At 41.1% G+C, this 24,853-nt stretch overlaps 1 protein-coding gene across 1 annotated transcript in view; it reads left to right on the top strand.

Annotated features, from left to right (window-relative positions):
• csmd2 (CUB and Sushi multiple domains 2) overlaps positions 1–24,853 on the top strand; it is a 251,780-nt gene that overhangs the window by 209,578 nt on the left and 17,349 nt on the right. Inside the window, exons 48-59 of the mRNA XM_038725504.1 lie at positions 6,968–7,156; positions 8,022–8,168; positions 10,481–10,669; positions 11,863–12,048; positions 12,243–12,437; positions 12,713–12,886; positions 12,997–13,170; positions 14,367–14,540; positions 17,844–18,032; positions 18,575–18,748; positions 19,917–20,099; positions 22,912–23,088. Of these exons, the coding sequence (XP_038581432.1) occupies positions 6,968–7,156; positions 8,022–8,168; positions 10,481–10,669; positions 11,863–12,048; positions 12,243–12,437; positions 12,713–12,886; positions 12,997–13,170; positions 14,367–14,540; positions 17,844–18,032; positions 18,575–18,748; positions 19,917–20,099; positions 22,912–23,088 (2,151 nt within the window). The remainder of the gene's footprint in view (positions 1–6,967; positions 7,157–8,021; positions 8,169–10,480; positions 10,670–11,862; positions 12,049–12,242; positions 12,438–12,712; positions 12,887–12,996; positions 13,171–14,366; positions 14,541–17,843; positions 18,033–18,574; positions 18,749–19,916; positions 20,100–22,911; positions 23,089–24,853) is intronic.

Below are 24,853 nucleotides of genomic sequence, written 5' to 3'. Positions count from 1 at the left end.
AGAATAGAAGGTAAAGCGTCATCTATTAATTAGAAGGTTGGTTTGTTCCCCAGCCCCCAGTCAGCATGTTGAAGTATCCTTGAGCAAGATGCTGAACCCCAAACTCCTGTTAATTTCTGTTTCTTGTGGAAGAGGCACTTTACCCTCTGCCATCAGTTTATGAATAGGGCGAATGGGATGTAGTGTAAAAGTGTTTGGGAAGGCTAGAAAGGTGCTATATAAGTACAGACTATTTAAAGTGCTTGTATTTGCCACTGACAGGCTCAGATTGTTATTGTGTCCTCAGTGTCTGACAACACTGGAAAGGATCCCTTCAGAGAGAGACATTTTTTAAAGAGTAAGATCCTTTTCTTGAACCAGAAACAAACTATAAACTACCATATGTCATATATATATATATATATATATATATATATATATATATATATACCACTACCATATATATATAATATATATATATATATATATATATATATATATATATAAAGTAACAGACTCAATTGATTAAAACAGTAATTTTAGCTCACAAAAAATGGGAGTTACTGGTCTACCACTGCCTCAGTCAGCTTGTTAGTGTTGTTGTGTGACTTTGATGTTTTAAAGGGTTAAAAACACCAAAGTCACGCAATAACTTTAGGTTACTTGCGTAACCCCGGTTCTCAGAGTAGCATGAGTGAGATGTCTTACTATGGGATGCACCTCCCTGCGTATTCCTCAGAAGCATTTATCTCATTACGCCATTCCTGATTGGCTGGTGATCACGGTGTCTGCGTCAAAAACGAATTTGAAACGAATGCTATGAATGAGAACACAAACTAACCAACAAAGGCAGCGGTAGAGAGGTAATACTGCTGTTTTTGAGAGTCTGGTGGCTTTGACGAGAGTGATATAACTACATTTCTAGTTAAACAAAAATAATCTTACTCTTTAAAAAAGGTTTATCTCTGTAGGGATTATTTCCATAATGTTGTCAGACACTAACAATCTGAGCCTGTCAGTGGAGGGAAAAAAGCACTTTAGTGGACGTGCTTTGACAGGCGCAATTACCTGCAAGGATACATTGCAGCCCTGTCTTGCTGCTGCTGTCTGAATCCTGCTCGCTCAGTACTGGACCAAAAAAGGTTGTCCCAGTTTGTCACATAGACACAAAAACATTCAAGTGTCTTTGAGTGTCAAAGTGTCTTCTGCCCCGTTTAAAATGGTTGATTTGGTCACTGGCCACTTGGCTTGGTTAAGACCTGGTCTTGACTCGAACACGACTGAGATTCAATCACACCCAAATAGTCAGGGCAACATGATGGTGCAGAACCAAAGTTTTCCAAAGTAATCTTGTAGGTCTGTATCATCTATCTTTCCCTTGCATTTCAGCTGTTCAAATAGCAGCAAACACAGGTGACACTGTTATGTAAGTGAGGTCTTTAAAAGTCCAAAACACAACGACAGTACTGTGCACCAGCAAAGAAACAATTAACAGTTAAAGTACTGTACATGCACTCTTTGCAAAAGTAGTTACTACTTCTCTAAAGTACATTTTAAGGCACTTCAAATGAATACATTTTATTGTTCACAGAATAAGCCCCTTGAGATCCATAATCACATTTTCAAGAGGGTCCCGACAAATCATTATGTTTCACAAATATATCACAACACAGGTGAAACATCTTCCTCTGCCTAAGGTGTCCTCTGTGAGTTTATTTTCAACAGCTCTCTAGCCAATATCATTTTGCTCTAATCATAGACTAGTTTGAGTTTTTCCTTATTTCTCGATCCCTTGGGTACTATTTCTGCCTGTAGTCATGCAGCCGCAGCCACATATCAGTTTGGCAGCTCTTTCCATCTCTGTGGATGATACTTGACTCCCATGAGGCTGCTTTGGCGCTCTATGCATGCCGAGATATCCATCTCCCAGAGGAATCAATGAGTGCAGTGTTCCCAACACACTCCATCATCATAATACTGTATGTTGTATGCAATACTTTTCCTCTGGGCAAGAGACTGGGTGCATAGAGGGGTCCCTCTGTTTCTCTCTGCTATTGTAAAAGCATATATCTTTCATTCTCTTGCTATCTTTTTAAAAACTTCTAGATTCTTTTTCCTTTTGTCTTGCTTTGTCGTTTTCTGTCTCTCACTCCGTTTGTGGGTTACGTGTTGGACCAGGGAGAGAAGGTGAAATCTGATAAATGTAACAAATTTGAAATGCTAAATAGGAAAAATCATACAAGCATGAGATGAAAAGGGAGATAACAAAGGAAAACATGAAGTCTGGACATTTGTGTGTTTATTTTTCCCTCTATGAGGTCCTGCCTTTTGCCTATTAACCCTTCACTTTACCTGCAGACATCTGCGGCTGAGACATACGCAAGTGAAAGCTTCCACTGACATAGCTTTGCCTTGCTAAGCTAAACAAATTTGCGTTCTGTTTTTAAAATCTAAGTGAATGTCAATGAGAGCTGAATGCTTTAACGTGCATTTCAGGTGTGAATGTACACTTGTGTTAATTGTTAATTGTTCCCCTTATAGACATATTGTACTGGGGAAAAACAGTTCCATCATATTCCTCCTTCCTGCAAGCTGTCACTTTTCCTGCATAGACACAGACCAGTGTGACAAGGAGGAGAGCCACAAATAACAAAAGCTGAAGGAGTCAAGAGTTGAGTGAGAGGATGTTGAGAGTAGAAAAGTAAGTAAGACAACAAACTGATTCTGAAGGAAGAGGAGAATCTTGGCATGTGTAGAAGAAACAGGTAGAAAGAGAACATTTTGAGATTACTCTGAGTAAGCAGGATTATTGAGGAAAAAAAAACAAATCTGTCCAGAAAAGATGGAGGAGACACTGCTAAACGAGCAGAAGGATGGCGAATAAGTGAGAGCAGGACAGGAGTTAAAAAGCGAGACGAGAAAGGGAGACGGGGAGAGACGTAGTTGGAGGGCAGCAAAGAGACGAGGTGCGCAGCTCATTGAAATGCAGGGGACATGCCGGCTGCAGCTGCACCTATCAAATCACCACTTTTAGCTCTTGACAAGCACGACCCTGCACGTCTAGCTGCCCCCACTCACATACACAGTCAATTGCACACTCTTTACATATACTGTATAAACATACACACTGGTCTAGCATGTGTCTGGGTTACACAGCAGTGGATCTTGCCATTGTGATAGTCTTCTAGAGAGCAGCACTGAAGCCTATAACCAGTTCTGCAGTGTTGCTTCCCCCCCCCACCCATCAGAATCTTCTCTCATCCTCTGCTCTCCCTCCTCCCTCACTTGCCACTTCCCTCCCCTGACTCACTAGCGTCAGACTTCTGTTCTTACGTAACACATGTATCCTTTATTCCCCGTTTCTCTCTCTCTCTTTTTTTTGTCCTTCTCTGAGGCTGCTTCAAAACACAACAACACGGTGTAATGTATTGTCACACACTTTAACACACAGGTGTCTATCTATACCCAGATCTGTCTTGCTCAGTCTCTCTCTTTCCCTTTCTCCTAACACTGACATACATGCCAATATATAAAAGCAATCGCAATACACACATAAACACAGACACACACTCACTCTTGTTTTTTCTTTATTTAATCCAGATGATTGTTGCCAGTTATGATGGCAAATGGGTTTAGCCTCTCTCATATTTCCTGCCATTGGAGCAACCACTTGGTTTGTAGAGTATTTGATTTGCCTGCGACTTGATTAAACTGGGCCGACCCACAGCCCTTAACTACATCTGCTGTCTGCTGAGACCACAGAGAGTTCCAACATCACACACACAAAACAACAGCATCAGTACAAAGTGTTGCTTGAATTCATTAATGAAGCACAATGAGCTCTGATGATCCAAAATCCCTGTGTTTATCCCCCAGACAGATTTCTGGTTAAAACCTGCATAATCACTCATCACCTTAGTTTCCCACCTAGCTAGCTTTCTTTATCCCACTCGGTCCCTTTGCCTCCCTCACCTCTCTGTCTATCTCCTTTTTGTTCCCTAGATTCTTTTTTTGCCCTAGCCCCCTTCTTTTAGTCCCTCAGCAAGGATTACAGCTGCCCCTTTTTCCCATCTTCATTGTCATCCCTGACTTCTCAGAGTTGTTAGGTCCTGATCCACGCTAATGCTTATGTTGTAGCCCATCCCCTTCAATCAGTTTGTTATCGCTCCTCAGCTTATGCTAATTAAATACCAACATGGGTAAAGGCATCTCAACAGCACTGCAGCACTACGAGCTTATTATATTGTGGATTTGTGCATGTGTGCGTCCAGACATGCATACTGGAGTGCACAAAAGTGTGTGTATAAATGCAGATGTGTGTGGATCTGCGCTTGGGAAGCTGTAGAACAGTTTATACACAAACAGAAGGGATATCTCACATATTGCCATTGCTGCTACCAGTTTATTCCATTCCTTGTCTCATTAAAGTGAAATTTCATTTTGAGCTCTATCAGCGTTGATCTCACCTTGTGTGTTGAAACTGCCTTTTTCCAGCTGTCAGATTTGTCCCCTAATACCCTTTTGTTTACAGCCAAGCAGACTGATGCTTCATTTCAAACTGGATTAGTTTAATAAGTAGCAGCCTATAGATAAGAGCCCCTGCCAGTCTCTCTTCCTCAGCTCAAGGACTAGCTGAAAGCAGTTTTGAAGACATGTTGGAGCTTTGTGAAAGGTCACTGACAACATGCATCTCATCCTAAGAGAAGCTAGTTTAGTTTACTATATGCAAGCCACCCTGGTGGTCTAGGGGTTTGGTCCCAGCTTCTTCTCCACTGACCTAGGGTAAACAACGTTTGCAGATATTTAGAGTTTGTTTTGTGTTTATTATACAATGAAAGTTGTGGCAAACGTATTTGACAAGAACATACATCATTTTAACATGCCTTTCTGTGAGTGACAGCTTACCTGACAATATCTGAGATTTCCTGAGGCAATAAATCCCATCCAGTTGACACACCAAGCAAAACAAATGCTGAAAATTATTTGCAATGCTTTTTAACCCAGGCTGTCTGCCATAACTTTTTTCCTGCTGATTTAATAATCACTTCCCCTATGAACACACGTAGAGGAGGTAGAACAAGCCAAGGAACATACACACAAAACAGTGCATTGCTGACAGAAACAAACGGCCCATCTACATACACACTAACAGGCATATATGCACATACACACTGTCCCACAAAGGAGGCACTGCTAGAATGCGATTCCGAGCATTCAGTATTTCACCGCTGTAATGGACCTGCAAGTGCCAAGTGCTGCCTTATCCTGAGGCAGAACAGTCTCAGTATTCAAATTGCAGCACACAACAGGGGCATTTACACTCCTGGCTAAATTCTCTGCCATACTTGGTTGACAAACACTCTCAAATACAAAATTTATGCAAATAGTACCTGCTCACATGCACTTTGAAGTGTTTTTTAATCACATTTACAGCATCTTATGGTGTGTCTGCTATGATGCTAAGTAAAACCTCTGGCTGGTGTTTTACAAGTTAAATGTATGTTTTTTTTATGTAAGTTTGAAATGGTCTTTTGTTAATTCTAAAGCTCTTAACGAGCTGTTGGGTTGAATTCCAGCATGGCTTCGGTGTTAAAACAGTTTGTACTGCCAAAGCAGGCCCTTAGGATTCCTTGCAATATAGGAAACAGTGAAATGCAGGAGAAAGCAGTTAATTTCACATGTGAGAATATTTACTTTATGTATGTTTATGGTATCTGATTTAGCTACAGATAGGAAACAAGAAAAATAAATGCTGTTGAAAGAGCTTTTTCACACTCTACCTCTTTAGCACTAGGCGAGGTGAGAAGCTAAAACAACTGGAAGGGAAAACAACGATGTTGATGCTGCATTGTGTTGTCATTGCAGCATTGGCATCCTTTCATGTTGCAGATTGTTTTTTGGGGTTCCACTGTGTATGCAGATAGCTCTGGCAGATTAAGAGGTGGGTTTCACAGCTTTGAAACAAAAATGCTGCAAACAGGAGCGCTGTTGTATGTCTGATAATACAGACTGAAACCACTCGGACATGTCAAAGGATGTCTTGTAGATGTCCCACAAGAATACCAATGGCAGGGTGGAATGGTAGGAGCAGATGGATGTGGTCCACCCAGACTTGCCACAGCAATAGGACTTCCAGGCAGAAGTGAGCATTAACCGCCAAGTTAGCATCACGTATGTGTCACATACAGACAAGTAGGATAGAATATGCACATGTCAAGTCAATTATTATATATAATATATAAGCCATTTCCTGGACTGACTTAGCTAAGACAGCTTTGTTTCCTGCAACAGTATCAGGACCAGAATGACAACTTAGATATGCTTTTAGACACATTGAGAAAAAAAATCAAGTGCTTTACATGGTTGAAACAGGATTAAAACATTTCAGGACTGAGGCAAATAAAATAATACAGAAATGAAATAAAATTAAACTCCTCAAAATATAAATACATACTACTAATAAAAGAAGTCTTAGCAATAAAATGGTGTGCTAGAATTAATAAAAGGCTTTTTGAGAAGTAATATAAAAGATGTCAGTTTCAGCAAACCTCAGCTCCTCTGACAGGGTGTTCCAGAGCTGAGGGGCCCTGACTGTAAAAGCCTGGTCACCTTTAGTCTAGAGCTCAGGAACAGCCATCAGAGCCCTGCCAGAGGATCTGAGGTTGCATCCTGGCTCATAGGGGAGCAGAAATTCAGCAATACAAATGAAAGCAAAACCATGAAGTGCATTAAAAGTGATCAGTAAAATCTTGGTAACCTGTGAAGAGAGGTTAAAACAGGGCTGGTGATCTTCACTTCTACTATTTGTTAAAAGCTGGGCAGCTGCTGATCTAACCAATCCAATTTGCGCTTCAAGGTAAATGAATGCACAAAAAAAAATGAACAACCATCAGTAGTTTGTATAACTAAACGACCTTCAACAGCAATACATAAATGAATAAATAATTTAAATATTTTTTGAATCTCTGCCTTTTATTTCTCCCAACAGTGACTTGTCCCATGAATGAGGTACTGACAGCTTCCACAGGTGTCATCATGAGCCAGTCACCAGGCAGCGGTTTCCCCCATTTTGAGTCCTGCTCCTGGGTGGTCAAAGTAGAACCCGGCTACAACATCACCTTCACTATAGAACACTTCCAGACCAGCCGTCAGTTTGATGAGCTTGAGATCTTTGATGGTGAGTTACTGTTTCTTTAATGAAAGAACATACAATGGTTACATGCAGTATCATGTAATTTAGCTGAGCAACATGATTATGATGATTATTTTGACCTTTTATTTATTTAGTAGAGTTTAACATCCTGTTTCTGATCTAGGTGATACCCACTACATTTACTATTCAGTACTATATTGACGCTATAACATCTCCCACCACACTTCCTTAGCCAAATACTCAATATCACAATTAAAGGCTAAAATGAGCCAGACTGGTAAATATACCGTTCCTAACAAAGCTTTCTGCATCTACTAACAGAAAATCACACACAGGCTCCTTCATGGCGACAGAACATCTACATCTGCCTTGTACATTTGCATGCGATTAGAGGCACAGACAGCAACTCTGCCAAGCTGCTCTGAGAAAATGGCGGTTGTATACGCTAGTGTTCCTGATTAGTGCTTTTTATCTTCTGCCGAATGGAGGGGAACAGACATTTGCTAACCTTCTGGCTGCCAAGTCAATTATGGAAAGATATCTTAATAAAATGCTCAATCCTTCAAAAGCCATGACTAGGGAAAATACTCAAAATTCAGACTTTTAATAAAATTTGATCTGTAGGAAATGGGAAATTTGGATTAATTTTATTCTCGGTTCTATCCATTTACATTTACAGGAAAAATGCAATTCACATAATTCTTCAGATTTAAATGTGTAGATGATGGAACACATGGCATCATTTTGAAGATCCAATGTTAGTGGTGGTTTACATAAATGTACTGCCACTCTTATTCTTTTGCACAGTGATTAAAGTGATGATGCACAGTGATGAGACTTTTAAAAATGGATTCTTCTTACTAATTGTCTTTTTTCTCTCTCTACCCAGGCCCATCCAGACAGAGTCCTCTCCTGATTACCCTCAGTGGTAACTATTCCAGCCCACTGAGCATCAGCAGCTCCAGTAACAAAGTCTACCTGCACTGGTCCTTCGATCACACTACCAGCCACAAAGGCTTTCGCATTCGCTACTCAGGTGAGTCAAAACCAGGCAAACACTAGCCTGCTGCAGCTTTTTTTTTTTTTTTTTATAAAATGTGATGTCAGTGGTCCATTTATAATTGATTCACTAGAAGAAATTGATGTTTGAATTTGTTACTTCTGGACATTTCTTCCTTTGGTTTACTGTGTCAACAAGATCAAGATTTGGGCTGCCAACTGCAGAAAGAATATGACCCATCTCCATGACAACCTAACGGGGGTGGCAGGCATCTGCAGCGGTCCTTGCTGTGCAGCACAAGCCTGGGAATTAGTAAATGTTGTTTCTTGTATTGCTTATTATTCTTCTGTTTAGTCCTTCTCCCATGAAGGATCTGCTGGTATACGACACCTGCATAGCTCACTGTGAATTATGACAGTGTAAATATTTAAAAGGCTCCCTCCGTTCTGTATCAACACCACTCAGCCAGATTGACTAATCGTCTCTCTCCTCCTCTCAGTGGAGCTCTCGGTCTCCCCAACCGGATGTCCCCTCGTTTTTCTCCCCCTTTTTTCACTTGTTTCTTTTACTTCATTTATTTTCTTCACCATGATGGATTTTGCAAATTCAGGCTAAGTGACAGACGGACTAAGTAATGGCTGAGAACCCACAAGTTGCCATGGTCAATATGGAGTTGTCTTCTGTAGTACCTTGGTAGGGAGGAAGGAACAGATGGCACAGGAAGATTCACTGTGTTTGGCTGTGTTCTTCATCAATCCATCTTTTGACTCCATGGGCCGGTCTTCCATGACCAACTTGCAAACATCTCCTCTAGCAACTCCACATCTCAGTTGTCTGTTATTTCTCTCCATCCATAGCCTCTCTCACTGTTTCCATATCTGCTCATATAGACACATTCATCTTTTCAATCGATTCGGTCAACTTACAATCTACCTGACTGTGTTAGTCTTCCTCACTATCTTCTCATGCTTATATGTCCCTCCTTTGTCTATATCACCATCTTTCTCACAACCACCTTCTCCTGCTCTCTATTATCCATTCCAATCCAGTCACGTGCCAATGTGGATCTGATTCCTCTGAGCTGCAGGGCTGATTGCAGTGACACAAGCTGTATGCTAAAATAGACAAGAGAAGGGGGAAGAAACGAGGAACACAGAAAGAGTGACAAATGAGTTAGAAACAGATAGAAGTGAAGAATCGAACTCAAGGATTGCTCAGGAGCTGCCAGTTACAGTGACAGACAGGAGACGGACTTGCCAAGGAACGTACAGTTGCTCAGTCTTAAGTATTAAGTATGATTGGATTTAAACATTGGGTTTTTGTGGTTTCTAATACTTACCCATGTAGCCAATAAGAATTCATCTCTTGATGATTGTGGAGAGGACAAGTGTTTAAAACTTGAATGCTACAATTCATAAAATTACCTATAGTACACCTACCGTGTAACATCTAATAAGAAATAAACATCTTTCTTAGTGCACCTCAGCATCACATTCCACATAAAATCTGTTTTCTTCAACATCTCTTCGGTGCCACATAATGGTCTGTTGGCTTACTTGAAATGTCTCATATTCTCTGTCTCACTGGAGCAATTTGCGTGAGACAGCAACATTTCATAAATGCTGAAAACATACAGTAAGGGAGTTTAATCTGATTGTCTTGTGCTTAAAAATCCCACTGACTTGAAAGAGAGGCCATTTTCATTGCCACGTGTGAGTGGTTTGAGTTGGAATTTGCATTTTTATAGAACTGTAAAGTGGTCACAGTGATTAAGTGTAATGGATAATACGCTTTATTTTGTGTGTCCATGGTCCAGTTCCATCATAATCTCTCCCCACAATGAGCAACATTTTCTGTGTCACACATCCATGTACTGATGTTATGTTATTGTGAACCATGGACCTGTTGCTGGCAGCATTTGGGATGATAAACGATTATTGCAGCCACCAATTTAGCCAACAAACAAAAACAGATACTTTGTTCCTGTTATTATGTATCCATCACTTTTATGATCCTTCTCTGCTGCGGCTGAAAAACTCCTGTTTCATTTTGTAGAACATTAGTTTCCTTTTAATCAATTTTCCTTGTCTCTAGTCCGCAGTTTTTGCCTTAAAGAAATTGCAAAGAAGCGCTTCTATTAATACATATCCTACTTTAACACGCCAGGCGGAAAAGACAGATTCAAAAGAGATCCGGGGCTCTGTGCTATTGAAGGCGCATTAATCCTTCACCTCCTCAACAACAACTTGCATAATCTTGCATCATTATTGGGTTTTTATGGTTGTTGCACACAATTTTATCGGTACGCATATTTATATCTTTACCTATTTCATTATGTTTTTTCATAGCGGCCTACTGCAGCCCTCCAAACAGCCCTGTGAATGGCACAGTGCACAGTCTGACAGGCACTAAGTTGGGCAGCACCCTGCGTTTCAGCTGTGACCAGGGCTTCCGGCTTATTGGCCAGAGCAGTGCCACATGCACCCGGACTGCGCAGGGGATCTACCAATGGAACGCACCAGTGCCACTTTGCCAAGGTGAGGCCCCAATCATAGCAGCACGTCATGAGGAAGGATGAGAAGGTTGGAAGTTGTTAAGAATAACATAGATACAGAAGAAGATACAGAAATCTAATAGACTAGATTGTCTTATTTTTCTTCCGAGTGAGGATAATTTGACATTGCAAATGCAAATCAGTGTGTTATCAATGTTATCATTGTGACCGGGCCCATTCAGCATTTAGTCCCACTTTTCAAAAGTGATGAAATTAACCTTAAAACTGTGCAAAGAAAACATTGTTGAAGGAAATGTATTTTGTAAGTTGAGTCATTCTGATTTAAGCTGATTGAAAAAACTATCACTGAATCCATTTGCTTTGGATCAAAGTGTGATTTCAGCTGACAGTGTGCCATCACCAACAGCCCCTCAGCCTAAGGCATGCTTCAAGGAAGCTCACTTAACCATTCCTTGCTTTGAAGATAACACTGCATCAGATTAATGATATTTGGTTTACCTGGGCTGAATTGTTTGATATGTCAGTCTTATGGGTTATAGTCACAGTTATCTTATTGTCACTGTGCTTAGTGATGGAATCAACAGTAGCTATTACCTGCTTTCAACTAAGACTGGCACATTATAAAATTGGCACATTATAAAAGTTGGAATGTATTGTTAGTGTGTAAATAAAGTCAGCTATTCAGGCAAGATGTATCAGTTTTAATTTAAAGTGTTTTTGTCAAAAGTACTAAATGTTATTGTAGATTTTACAATGCTGTGTTTCTTTTGCTCCATCTTCATAGATTTCCAGTTTTAGTGAATTCTTCATTTGTTTGTGTTCAGATTTTCATCACAAAAGCATGAAATCTAAAGTCTCTACTTTCAGGGTCTAGGTTCCAACTGGATTTATTAACAGTATCAGGTGAAAAGTAAACTGAGAGCAGCAGGCAGCCATTCAATGTCTGGTCAAGACTGCACCAGGTGTAATCTCCACATGAATTGCATGTGCTCCCTCTAGACTTGATTGTTTACTATGGTGCAGATGGTAGCCTGAGCTAATGTTTACTGCACATCAATGCCGGCTCTGGGAGTGTGTTTGTACAGGAAGCCTATTGTGAGCTAAGCACTCTGCATACAAATATAGTTATAAAAATACTACATACTGCTACCTGTGCTTTCATTATGCCAACCATATTTTATTTGGTCTCACCTTCCTGCCGCATCTCCCTTCTAGTCATGTCCTGTGGAATGCCAGTGCCTCCGGTCAATGGTAGCATTGTGGGCCAGGACTTCTCTCTAGGAGCCAGGGCCACATACCAGTGTAATCCAGGATTTCGGCTTGCCGGGCCTGTCACTACTTCCGTGATCTGTCAGGAATCTGGGAGGTGGAGCCCCATTGAGGCTCAGCCCAGATGTGTTCGTGAGTATTTCTCAGTCAGTTTATGAAGTTGCAGTATTATGAACAGGACATACTGATAAGCATGGGCATATTTAAACTTTAAAAAACTGTCACCTACGATTGACACCTACAAACTAATTTGTAATGTTGGCAACAGCACCGAACTCAAGTAGATATTTGAGTTGATAATGTTTGTTTATCCTCTGACCTTCCAGCGGTGACCTGCCCTGACATTGGCCACTCTGCTGTGGAACATGGGAGATGGAGGCTGATCTATGGAACTCAAAACCAATATGACACTATAATGATGCTCATATGTGACCCAGGATATTATTACCGGGGTCAAAGAGTGATTCGCTGCCAGGCCAACAGCACCTGGAACTACCCAGATCCACGCCCAGTCTGCGAGAGTAAGCGTAAACTGGAGTTTCTTGAGTTAATTCTCCTAGTTTGCACTGAGAAATAGAAAACCCTTTGCCAGAAAAAAGTAATTTTTCAAGCAAAACAAATAATTGCATCCAAATTCAATCTTATCTTATCCCACTGTGATATTAAGAAAAGAACATATCTATAGAGGCACAAATCTTCTAACCAAAACAAAATGAATGAAAGCCAAACAAAACAAATTAGTATTGTTGATTACCCATATGAGTTTGTAATATATGATACTGTCTTCTCATTTCAGTCATATCCTGTGGGGACCTTGGGACTCCACCAAATGGCAACAAGATTGGAACTCTGACTGTGTATGGAGCCACTGCCATTTTCTCCTGCAACACTGGATATACCTTGGTGGGCTCTCGGGTACGAGAGTGCATGTCCAATGGGCTTTGGAGTGGAACACAGGTCCAGTGTCTAGGTGAGATCTTCAGCACCTAAAAATTATAGCGTCATAATATCCTGCAATTTTCTAAAGTTATTTACAACACCCACGTCTGACTGTGACTTTTTTTCTTTATATATGCATAGCTGGCCATTGTGGCACCCCGGAGCCCATAGTGAATGGACAGATCATTGGGGAGAATTATAACTATCGAGGCAGCGTTGTGTATCAGTGTAACCCAGGATTTCGTCTCATTGGGGTTTCGGTGCGGATCTGTGAACAGGATCACAGATGGTCAGGACGCACTCCTGTCTGTGTCCGTAAGTGCCAGTTATTAGTAAAGCTAGTAAACAAAGTTGGCAACTTTTTTCTCCATTTAATAGTGTTGCTGATCAATGTTTTTTAATAAGTGCAGACACATATTATCTAGGGATGCTCTTATCAGGTTAGTTTAGGACACTTGTGGCCAATTCAGTATGATTAGACCCATGGCGCCGGTACTGATCACCAATTAATTCTTGTTGAAAATTTTTACAGAATGTGGACAATCTTCAGGATTAAATACACAGTAAAAGCCACCTTGGCTTCATGTCTAAGTTTTACCATGACATTTTAATTATGTGGTAATTATTCCAAAATAATCCACTGTATTCCTCCCTAATACTACTCATTTTACAAGATTGTTTTAATAGAGGCCAGGGGCAAAAATAGAGACTTGCAGCTGCAGTGGGGACTGTGGATTTAGAGTTTGGATCTATTCATTACCTTAGCATTTGCCATCAGTAGGGCCTTCAGTCATTTTTTAGGGTTAAATTAATTTTATAATGCTCTGCTTTGGCTCTCTCGGTCTGTCGTCACCACTCTGTAGTCTCGCTCATTTTCTCACACAGCTTTATCTCTCTGGTTACACGTCACAAGTAATAGCCTATAAACACTGAAGGTGGCTGGGCTACAGATGGGCAGAGAGACTGGAGCTGCTCTGGTGAGTGTGTGTGTGTCGAAGAGAAGGCAGGCAGCAGAGATTACTAACACTGCAATAAACATCACTATCTTATGATATATTTCTATGAAGACAAACAAGCTCGATGTCCCAGTTCCACAACTGAAAATGCCACAGTCTACAGGATTTCAAAGTGATGGCTTTTAAATTAGTCGCTCTCTCCAAAGTCATTACACTTCAGAGATGAACATAGCATACATCTGTCTCTTCTATCTTATCACAGAAACTCTGCATCATGACTTACAGAATTATTACTGTAAAAAGTAACAGTGGCAGTAAAACAGTTTTTCACACTATGTTGGTTAAACTTTGCAATCCGAACTGTTCACAGAAAAACTACAATCCTTTACAACACTCACCTTCAGTGTTGTGTTTGTACAGCTGTGTTGTTGTTGTCACATTACCTTTTCTAATCCAGGCCATGTTTATTCAGGTGTTTGATATTAAATTAAGATTTGATTCAACTACTCTGCACCATCTGTAACAATGATTTTCTTTCTGCTTTGTCTTTCCCAGCAATCACATGTGGTCACCCTGGCAACCCTAGCTTTGGTATGACCCAAGCAACCCAGTTCAACTTAAACGATGTTGTGCGCTTTGTCTGCAATACCGGATATGTTCTGCAGGGGGCTGTAAAATCTACCTGCCAGGCCAATGGGCAGTGGAGCAACGTCCTCCCCAGGTGTAAAAGTGAGTCTCAAGTAGATGCCCAAACTGTCAGTGCATTTACGATTTTTGGAGAACCTCATGCCTACAAATGAATGGGAGGATAAATGGAAAGAACCGGCACAGATGGAAGACATGCCCGATCATGTCTACAGTTGGATCTAGTGGGCACATAATTATTTTTTAAAAAAGCAATTTCAGGAAACATAGTTATACAATTTCTCATGTGAGCGACCAAATAACTATTATGAGAGATCAGTTTATCAAATAATTTTCTCTCAGACACCTCCATATCTTGAAAATCTGTATGTGTATACATCTTTTTATATACAAATATGAGCAATGTTAAAATGCATATATGATCACAGCACAGATACATAAGCAATGTATAGGCAAGCATAGCAACTCTCACAATGCTATTTATATGTATTGTGCTTTATGAATAATTTCAGAGCTAAATAAGTCATTGACATCAGCTTTGTGCTTATCTAATGCACGGAGCAAGGAGTCAGAAAATGTTCTCATTTCCACATGCACTGCCATTATGTCTTAGGGTGTTCTCATCCATGCGTGTGGATAGCTATTAAATTACCTGTTGTATTGTGCACGGTGATATCTTCTGTGACCACAGATGACCTCAATCACAGAGAGATGGAGATGACGCGCAGAGACATCCAAATGGAGAAAGAGTTTAAACGGTGCATGTTAGGGGAAAGTGAAATGGAAAAACCAAAGAGAAACCTGAATTATTTAATTACCACGGTCTCAACCACATGGTCCATGGAGGTTCCGGATAATGTTTGATGATATTTCCTCTTAGCCTAGCTACCTCTGTTACACCCTAAGGCTCACCTGTCTGTCAGAGAAACAAACTTGGTTAATAACCGTGCAGAGACAACCAAAAACAATCACAGGATCCTTGAGCTTGTGTGAAAGACAGCAGCCTTTGGAGACCTGCGTCCTGGCTTTTGCACAGAATAAGAAGTACCCTGCTCTGCTTTGAATGAGCGAGCCAAGGACTTTTAATTTGGCAGTGTTTTGCGACAAGCGATGTATCTCAGCACCCACGTCTGTCTCTAAGTTTCCACTAACTGAGGGCTTTGTGACAGGCACAGAAAGGGCGCTCGCAAGGTCAGGCCCTGAATGTGACAAGGCAGTGACAGAAGCAGTGATGGATTGACTTATGAGTTTGTTTTAAATGAGGAGAGAAAGGATTTGGACTTTTTTTTAGACATTCATGAAGGGATGAGGAGTGTTGTTAAAAAAAAGAAGAGAGAAGTGCATTTGGCTGCTGTATGCATAAGCAGGTGAGATTTTCTCCCAGACATACGCCTTAAATCTCTCTGCTCTAGTAGTGACATCATATTAGCATTGGCCTTGTTTCCATGCAGATGCTGACTCTGAGATGCTGATGATTTTGTGTGCTCCTCTGTGTGTGTGTGTGTGTGTGTGTGTGTGTGTGGATGGCTTGGTGGGTGTGGCCATCTGTTTTGATGGCACATTACCCTTACTGTTGAAATGGAGACATAAGTAGCTTAGAGGTCTTTTTGTCAATCAGATTTATTACCTTAATTACAGCATTCGAGACACATTTGGTGAGGCGCGCTCGCCAGTCTGCCGTATACTTTGTTGAAGACTAGAGTGGAAAACTAGAAGTCTTGGGATGACATTCGCTTCATCCATCTCACCTTCGCTTAGCTAAGCTGAACCATCGGTTTTTCTTTTAGAGCGAGAGAAAGTAGTGGGCAGATAACGAAGGAAGGAAAAAAGGTGAGGGTGGGGCAGGTGCCAGTCAGACAGATGTAATGATTTCCACAGTCCAGATTTTAACTACAAGAGTCTGTAGGCGCCATCAATAATGCAGGGAGCAAGAGAGCACCATGGACCCAGTCAGTCTCCTAGCCCTCTCTAATCTCCACCAATTTGAGTCACAGCAATAGCACCAACACTGCCTTCTTTGGATGACTCGTGTGTGTTTATTTGTCTTTCAGCGATAAAAGGCAAGAGACACAGGACAGTGAAAAAAAACACACTCTGACACACCACTTACAGGGCTGTTACTTGGCAGGAGGCCAAGAGGAGGAGAGGGTGAGCGGGGTCCCCACTTCTGAGTGGAACAGAGATGAATTACCTCAGCCCTTCTTCCCCTCTCACTTTTATTCTTCTTTTCCTTTCATCCTTTCACTACCTTTCTCCCTGCCCACCAGGCCGCACACAAAAATTTACCAGGAGGTCAGTCATTTTAGATGACTGTTGGATCACTTTTGAGCCTATGTTGCCCGAGCACATTTTTTCAAAGCTGAAGTCCAAGCTTGGAAAGTCTCGTGCTGAAGCAGGTCCACTGCTTCAAATACACTTTGTAGTGTTATTATGCGGTAAGTTGTAAATGATGGCACCACAGGTCAGCACTCTACTGGAAGGAATACATTATAATAGGTATTTTGGGGGTGATTTAGCTGTGCTGGCCAACTTGGGAGCATGAAAACGAGCAAGCTTTTAGTCACATTAGCATACAATGGGCTCATTTTGGCTGTGGCAAAGGCACACACATGGGGCAAGACTGGCAAGGCAAAGTGGGGCATAATGGCTGCGTGGGTACTCCCAGACAGTGTTTTAGAAGCCATTATAGTTTTGGCATCATAGTATACATTTAGCTGTGGTTCGCAGAATAGAATAGACTGCGACTGTTACTCACTGTATTCTGACTTTGTTAAGGCTGTGTAAGGTTTTGGTTTGTGTCTTGTATCTGAGACATTTAAGATGGATTTGTGCTGGTAGCAGTCATAGCCTGACATTCTGTCATGAATTTTAATATATTCTGCACCATCAGGGCCTCTTCCTCTCTGACTCTGTACAACACCCCCCTCGCTGTCCCTCGCTCCTCACTCATCCCTCATTCTCCCCTTCCCTAACTCTCTCCATCTGGTGCTAAACTGACATGGTGCCTCTTCTCCTGTGAGCTCCCCATCCATCACCATCTCTGCTACACGGTGGCCAGCAGGAGACTGGCTCTAATGAAGCAAATGTTTATTTCCAGTCTGCCTCCTACTTCATTTGGATTGGTGTGGACGGATAGATGCTGGATGGGTCAAAGTGGTAGATGAGGAAAGAACACCCTAGTTGTAAAATGGGCATCTTCCCTGACGTGAAAGGGAGTCATATATCTATATGAAAATATATAGTATATATCTTAGAAAAAAGTTCAAACATTAAATCATCATTTTCAGCGGAAATAATTGGTTAAACTGAACCTCAAACGCTTACACGTTACATATTTTTTTCCTTTTTACCTTTACTCTCTTCCCCCCTCTGCATCCATTTCTCCAGTTGTGAATTGCACAGAGCCGGGCCACGTAGAAAACAGCATTCGGCAGGTACTGCCCAGTGGGCCGCATCGCTACAGCTTCCAGACCACTGTGTCGTACCGCTGTAACCCGGGTTACTACCTGCTGGGCACCAGCTCGATATCCTGTCAGGGGGACGGTACCTGGGACCGTTCCCTGCCCAAGTGCCTGTGTAAGTACCTCAGGGGTTGGTTGTAAGTGACGCTGCATGATTTACAATTTTATGTATATACTGAAAAGAAGTACTGTAAAACTGTGTAAACTCGCCAGGCCCACTACTCCTAATGAAAAAATCAATATTTAAAACTGATTTCCTTAAAACAGAAATCTATTGTTAGTTATTATGTTAAACATATTTTTTGCACTAAATGATTATCATTGTTGTTAAAAGATTATTATTTTTTGAGACACTAATTGATTAACCGACTAACCGTTTCATCCCTACTGGGTTTCCTTCCAGTCAGAGTAGGAAATCTTGTTATGTATTTGTAATTTAACCCGGTTCATAAAGTGATGAAGCATTCTGATGGAATTAAGTCTCTTAATCAGTGGGATATTATTTTTGATAAAATGTGGTCTTACACTGTGAAAGTAGTGCTCACAAGGCAATATATTCAGTATGTGGTGTATTTATCACTTCTTCACCATTGGCCGTAGAGCAATATCACTTGTTCACTGGTCTCATTCTCTCATCTCTCTACACTGATTGGACAGTGGTGCTGTGTGACCGCCCCAGCATGCCTCCCTATGCCCAGATCTCAGGCGACCGTCGGACAGTAGGATCAGTCATCCGCTATAGCTGCATCGGCCAGCGTACCATCATCGGCAACACAACGCGAATGTGCCAACTGGACGGCCAGTGGAGCGGCTCCCCGCCACACTGCTCTGGTACGGAAAACTACACCCAGATTGACTATCTGATAGTCGGGAATGATAAAAACTAAAAAACAGCCCCATTTTGTGAAAGCTTTCTAACTTGATTTTCAAGATCAACTTTAATTTAAAGATTTAAAGACACATTTGACACTCTAATATTTGAAACTATGTGCTGCTGTAGCCCCTCTTCTCATCCTCTTCATAGCTTCCTGCTTCTAATACTTCAGAGTAATTCAGGTGTAATATCACCACGCAGTCACACGGATGTCCTAGTAACACCAGGCCAACAAATAAAGTTTGGGTGGCAGCTGTTAGCAGGTAATGAGCGAAGTAAGTGGACCAAAGATGGCGCTGCCTGTCTGCCCTACAGGCCTCAAGGGCAAAGAGTGTGTCCTCCATAAAACTGCTTTAATCTGCTCATATTAGACTGAGGAACAGGGATGCCCACACCTCAGCTGGGTTATGAAGCACTATAAAGACATCATCCCTCACGCTCTCTCTCCCCTTACAGCGATTCGCTTCAGAGCTCGTAGTATACGTAATAAACACAAGAAAGGCCGTGGGGGTGTCCACATATGCTAATGTGCATAGGTATAAATACAAGCACATTCACAAAGATGTAACAGAAACACACAAACTAGCGCACATAAAGACTCTCAAGCCAACAATAAAATAGCATACTGACAGTTTAATGTCACAATTCACGACATTCATATATATCCCATGGATTGCAAGTGTTCTCTCAACGGACAATAAACACAACCTTTTTATAAAGATCTGCACGACTCTCTTAGCTATGCACTATTGAAGTGATGTTGACCAGTGCCTTGTAAAATGAGGAGTGAGAACAGTACACAGAAGTACAAAACGGTTTTTGATTGTTATAAATGGAGGATGTAGAATTATGAAACAAGATGCCAAATATATATCTGGTCAATGAAATGAAAAATCACATCGAATTGCACATTTTCTGAATGTTGAACAAATAGATATAGAGACCCTTTGGGAAGGTTATCACTCCTTATGGAGGATAGGGAATATTATTTTCATGTTTGACAGTCGCTCTGTGTTACTTTTCTAATCTAATCTATTTGATAGTGTGTTTTAATATGAAAACATCACTTATGTCAAGAGTACATTTCCAATTTCCAGATTTTTTTTCTTGTTCTATCTTTTCCAGGGGAGTCTGCCAGGCTGTGCGGAGATCCAGGCATTCCTGTACATGGTATCCGTCTGGGAGAAGAGTTCACAGTAGGCAGTGTGGTCCGCTTTAGCTGTGAGCCCGGCTATATGCTGAAGGGTTCGCCAGAGAGAACTTGCCTGACCAATGGGACCTGGCTCGGCACCCAACCTGAATGTCATGGTAAGGAATACATATAGGTATTGACAGTGTTTTTTTTCTTTCTACTCTGGCAAAATTAGACGGGTAGGAGGGGATGTATAATTCCATTTTTTAAACGGAAACCCATACGCACCATCTAGACAGCAGGATCACACTGCTTTTTGCCAGTGTGTTAGGAAGGAAACCCCGGCCAATTGTCAGACTTTCATATAGATCAATATGGATTTTAGCCTAGTCTCCTCATCCCTTCACCCTCAAACAGACACTGGAGAGTTCATGGGAGCTAATCTACTTGTGTTTCGTGTACTAGGAGAAAACCAACATGTCTTGTGGTGGTTGCTGTGGGAATATGAGGAGCTAAGATAATCGCTCCTGGCTATCCGGTCCTTACATAACTTAAGCAGGTGCCATGTACACATACTGTTAGTATAGTACATTCACAGTGGTACTCCACAAAGCCTGTGTGTTATTAGCTATTCTGTTTCTGATTTTTATTGACAGAATATCAAGGTTGCCCTCCCAAGTGAAGAAGTGCATAAATGTTGGGGTCTGGTAAGGTGGGGGTAAGATGAGATCAATAGGCAGATTGATGTGGCATCCCCCCGTTTGTGGTGTAGAGGGAGCTGAGCTCTAAGGTGAAGCTCCCAATTTAGCGGTCAATTTACATTCTTCCTCTCCCCTGTGGCTATGAGCTTTGGGTAGTGACCAAAAAAGTAAAACCCTTTAGGGCCAGGGTGAGCAGCTTGGATATCAAGGAAGAGCTTAGGGTAGAACAGCTGCTTGTTTGCCTTTAAAGCAGCCAGTTGAGGTTTTTTCAGGAATTGGAACTGAACCCGGGTGCTTGCCCCTATGTACTGTGGGTGTATTCTGACCACGTCCAACTGGAGACCCTGGAGCACACCCAGAAGACTATGGAGGGATTACATATCCCATCTGGCCTGGGAATGCCTTGGGATTCCTGGAGGACATTGCTGGGGAAAATCACGTACAGGCTACTGATTAAATTGCTACTAAGGCAACCTTGTCTTGAATAACTGGTGGAATTTCTTAAGGGCGGTAATAAATGAACACTATATTTGACGTTCTCTGAACACGTACAGGCCAGCTGGAGAGCTACGATGGTAACTGAAGTTGGACATATATAACACATCTACATTTCATTTCAGTAACTTGTATTTCTCTCAAGTGCTCTTTTCGTTTGTGTATCCTTTTTCATTCATGTTCTTTTTCCTTTGCCCAGATGTTTAATTACTCCCGCTGCATTCTTTTTACAAACCGTATGCATAGATTTTTATTGTAATTTCAGGGGTAATAGACACCCAAATAATTACCATCAATTGGAGTTAATTGCGGCCTTAGTCAATGTTTTACAATATGGTTACTTTGCTAATGAGTATTTATATTTCATCATTTTGATGTCTTTTCAGAGCTAGCTGATCTCAACAAATCCCATCACTGAATTGCACATATTAAGCTTTCCTTTACTCAGAGATTGTGGCTAATACTGTAGTAACAGTCCTTGATTGTATAATTAGCTACTGCCCTTGCAAATTAAATGAAAGACACATCGCAAATTTGCATGTGTTTTGTGTGTGTTTGCAAAAATGTAAAACGGTGATTGAGCAAGAGAGAATGAGAGACATTACAGAGGATGTTTTCTCTATTGATTAAACACCATAAGGCTTTTGTCCTTGTGCAGCATTGCATCCATTCTGCTGCCAACACCTGAAAAAGCTGATTCCCTGAATGTGTAGTGTGTGTGTGTGTGTGTGTGTGTGTGTGTGTGTGTGTGTGTGTGTGTGTGTGTGTGTGTGTGCATGTGCGTCCAATCGATCTGGGTATTTAGGCCCTCCACTATCCAATACAATTGCTGAGATGGCTCAAATACATTACAAACAGTGACAAAACTACAGTGTGCTCTTCTTCTTTTTCCACTGTGAAACAACATGCATGCAGCAGCAAAAGTGAAGTAGAAAGAGGCTGTTAAGGATCAGGTGGTCTTGCTTATAAACTTTAGTTTGAATCAATTACTATCAATAGTATGGATGGTATCCTTGGAGCTGCCATGTTTCTTTCATATTGGGCTTCATATCAACTTTACAGTATCAATATTTTGGGGCCGTGTCCAAGTGTTTTTACTCATCTCTCCGCAAAAATAAAATAATAAAAACCATCCATAAAATTACAGTTTTCCACCTTCCAGTTGACAAGTACTATCTGCGCATGTATTTTTCTTTCATGGTCTTTTCATGTCTCTTTTTTCTCTGCCTTTTTTCTTTCTTCCCATTAACACATGGCTCTTTTCTTCCTTCATGTTATTTCCAGAAGCTCCATCCTGTCTCCTAGGCTTGTGTTCTTAACACTCCATCACTCACACAGACACTACACCCTCTCCACACAATACCACCACCACCTCTTTCTCTTGCCTCACTCAGTCTCACTTTCTCTCTGGTGTGTGGTATGCCCACTAGCACTAGAGGTTGCCCACCTGTTCTCGGTTGGCACAGACTTCAAGGGCCAGGCCACATCTGGTCATTACGGGAGGGCAAAGCCCACAGAGCTTTGAGGGCCCAGGGCAAGCTGGAGACTTTAATGAACAGAACCATCTCTGGCAGCCAGACAGACACCAAGGGACTTTCTGAGGAAAGGGTGTGTCTATCAAAGTTACTTATGAAGAAGGTTGCAGGAGAAGATCATGAGGGTGGTGATTGGGTGGGCTGATGAAGAAAAAGAAGTAAAAGGGAATACAAACCGAGTGAAGAACACATATCGGAAACATTTCTCAGTGTAAAAGAAATGTAGCAGAATACCAACCTCTCTTTTTCTCTCTCAGTGATCTCCTGTGGTAACCCAGGAACTCCACGGAATGCCCAGATCCTGATCCACGACGGCCTAACATTTTCCAGATCCATTACTTACGCTTGCAGGGAGGGCTACTACTCTACTGGCCTGCTTACCCGACACTGCACTGTTAATGGGACCTGGACCGGCAACATGCCCGAATGCTCTGGTAATTAACAGCTCTCACAGAATAAACTAAGTGTATCTATGGATAGTGCTTATCTTTTTAGTATATTTGAATGGAAATTCTTGCTCCAGTTGAAGATACTTTTATGTTTCCTTGGCTTATACACATAGTTATCTACTTGTTGGCCTCTCGTCTTTATTTGCACTTGAACAGTAGTTCGGACATTCTGAAAGTTCTGATACCAGCAGAATACATATCCAGGCCTTGTAGAGGAGTGAAATACAATGCGAGATATTATATGTTATGCGAGAAAAGCATAAAAACATGCAAGTCATGGGAGGACATTAATCACTTGTAAAGGCACTTTTTGTTGTGATCAATGACACTGATGTGGACCCCAAGCTCAATAGGAGGAAAGTAGTTTGAGACATGGTCCACTCAAATGGCACAAGCCTGACTGACAGCCTCACAAAAGACACACAGCTACTTTACAGAGCCAAGAGACCCTGGCAAATAGAGGTCACTAAGAGAATCAGTTTCTTCTGAATGGAGAGGATAAACCTTAAGCAGCACCATTATGGATTTCAGAAAGGGTGCAGTGAAAGGGTACCTGTTGACGCACTTCTGTAGAACATCTTTAGAAATCAATAGACATGTGAATTGGAGCACGTTTGTTTGAATGATTTCTACTGATCTGATAAAAACTGTATGCTAAAACGGATTGCAAAAACTGAGCTCTCAAAAACAAGAAAAAAAGCATTAAAATGAGGGAAATATTACTTAAAGTAAGCAAAATGATCTGCCAACCGAACAAGAATATTTCACTTGCTACTTCATAAATAAACTTGAAACAAGTGAAATTCTCTAACATAAAAGCAAAAAAAAAAGTGTTTTGCCTTCAATTAAGATTATTATTCTTACTTAAATTTTAGTTTTTACAGTGTACTTGACAGAGGTGCCTGCTAGAAGAGAACATTTTGTAGCCTTGCCTTTCCATTTTACCTTACTGTAACTGAAATATACTCATAAAAAAGAATATTTGACATCTACAGTATCATGTACCAAAGCAGTGGACTGTTTGCCAGAGACATTTTAAGAATATTGTTATGCAAGAGGAGAAATGATCTCAACCCTGTAGGTCTTGTTACAGGGTGCACAGTCCTAGATAGACATTGTGGCGCCAGGCGGCACACTCTTACCAGCCCAGTGGGAAATGTAAATGCTTGCTCATTCAAGGGGAGACACTACAACTCCAAGAGGCCCAGTTTTCTTACCCCACTAGACCCTAGATGTTTGCTGCAGTGTTGCTCATATGCATTTAATAATGCCTTTTTGTCCCAAGGCAACTTAGTTTTGGGACTTTTGCCCTGGATGTTCTATCTTAGACATACAGCAGAGCAGAGCTGTGATACTGCTGTGTCACACAGTGGAATTTTAGGGAGCTACTATATGGGGATACCCATATTTTATATTTAGTCACTCTGGACCTTAAAAGCTCTAAACGGGAGACAATCTTGTTGCAATCTTGCAATCTTTCAGTAAACACATTACCGGTCACACTGTCAGTTATGGTGATTGAAGACTCTCGTTTACATTAAACGAAATGTTAAGTTTGGAATTACCTATTGTTGTTTTTCTTCTTTCCTTCAATAATGAATATTTTAACATAATAAATAAAACCAAATATATTATTTACATTTAAAATATTGTGCCCAAAAGAAGAATAATTACAATTATTAAAACTTTAATTTAGTTACCCCAGTGTTGCATGACAGGGGAGATTACCATTGTAACAATTTCTTTCCCC

This window comes from Micropterus salmoides, unplaced genomic scaffold (assembly GCF_014851395.1).
Source record: "Micropterus salmoides isolate LMB-PRFRI ecotype aquatic unplaced genomic scaffold, ASM1485139v1 Ms_hic_scaffold_17, whole genome shotgun sequence".
Classification (NCBI taxonomy): domain Eukaryota; kingdom Metazoa; phylum Chordata; class Actinopteri; order Centrarchiformes; family Centrarchidae; genus Micropterus; species Micropterus salmoides.
The sequence above is the reverse complement of the archived record's forward strand: the minus strand, read 5'-3'. Positions and strand labels throughout refer to the sequence as shown.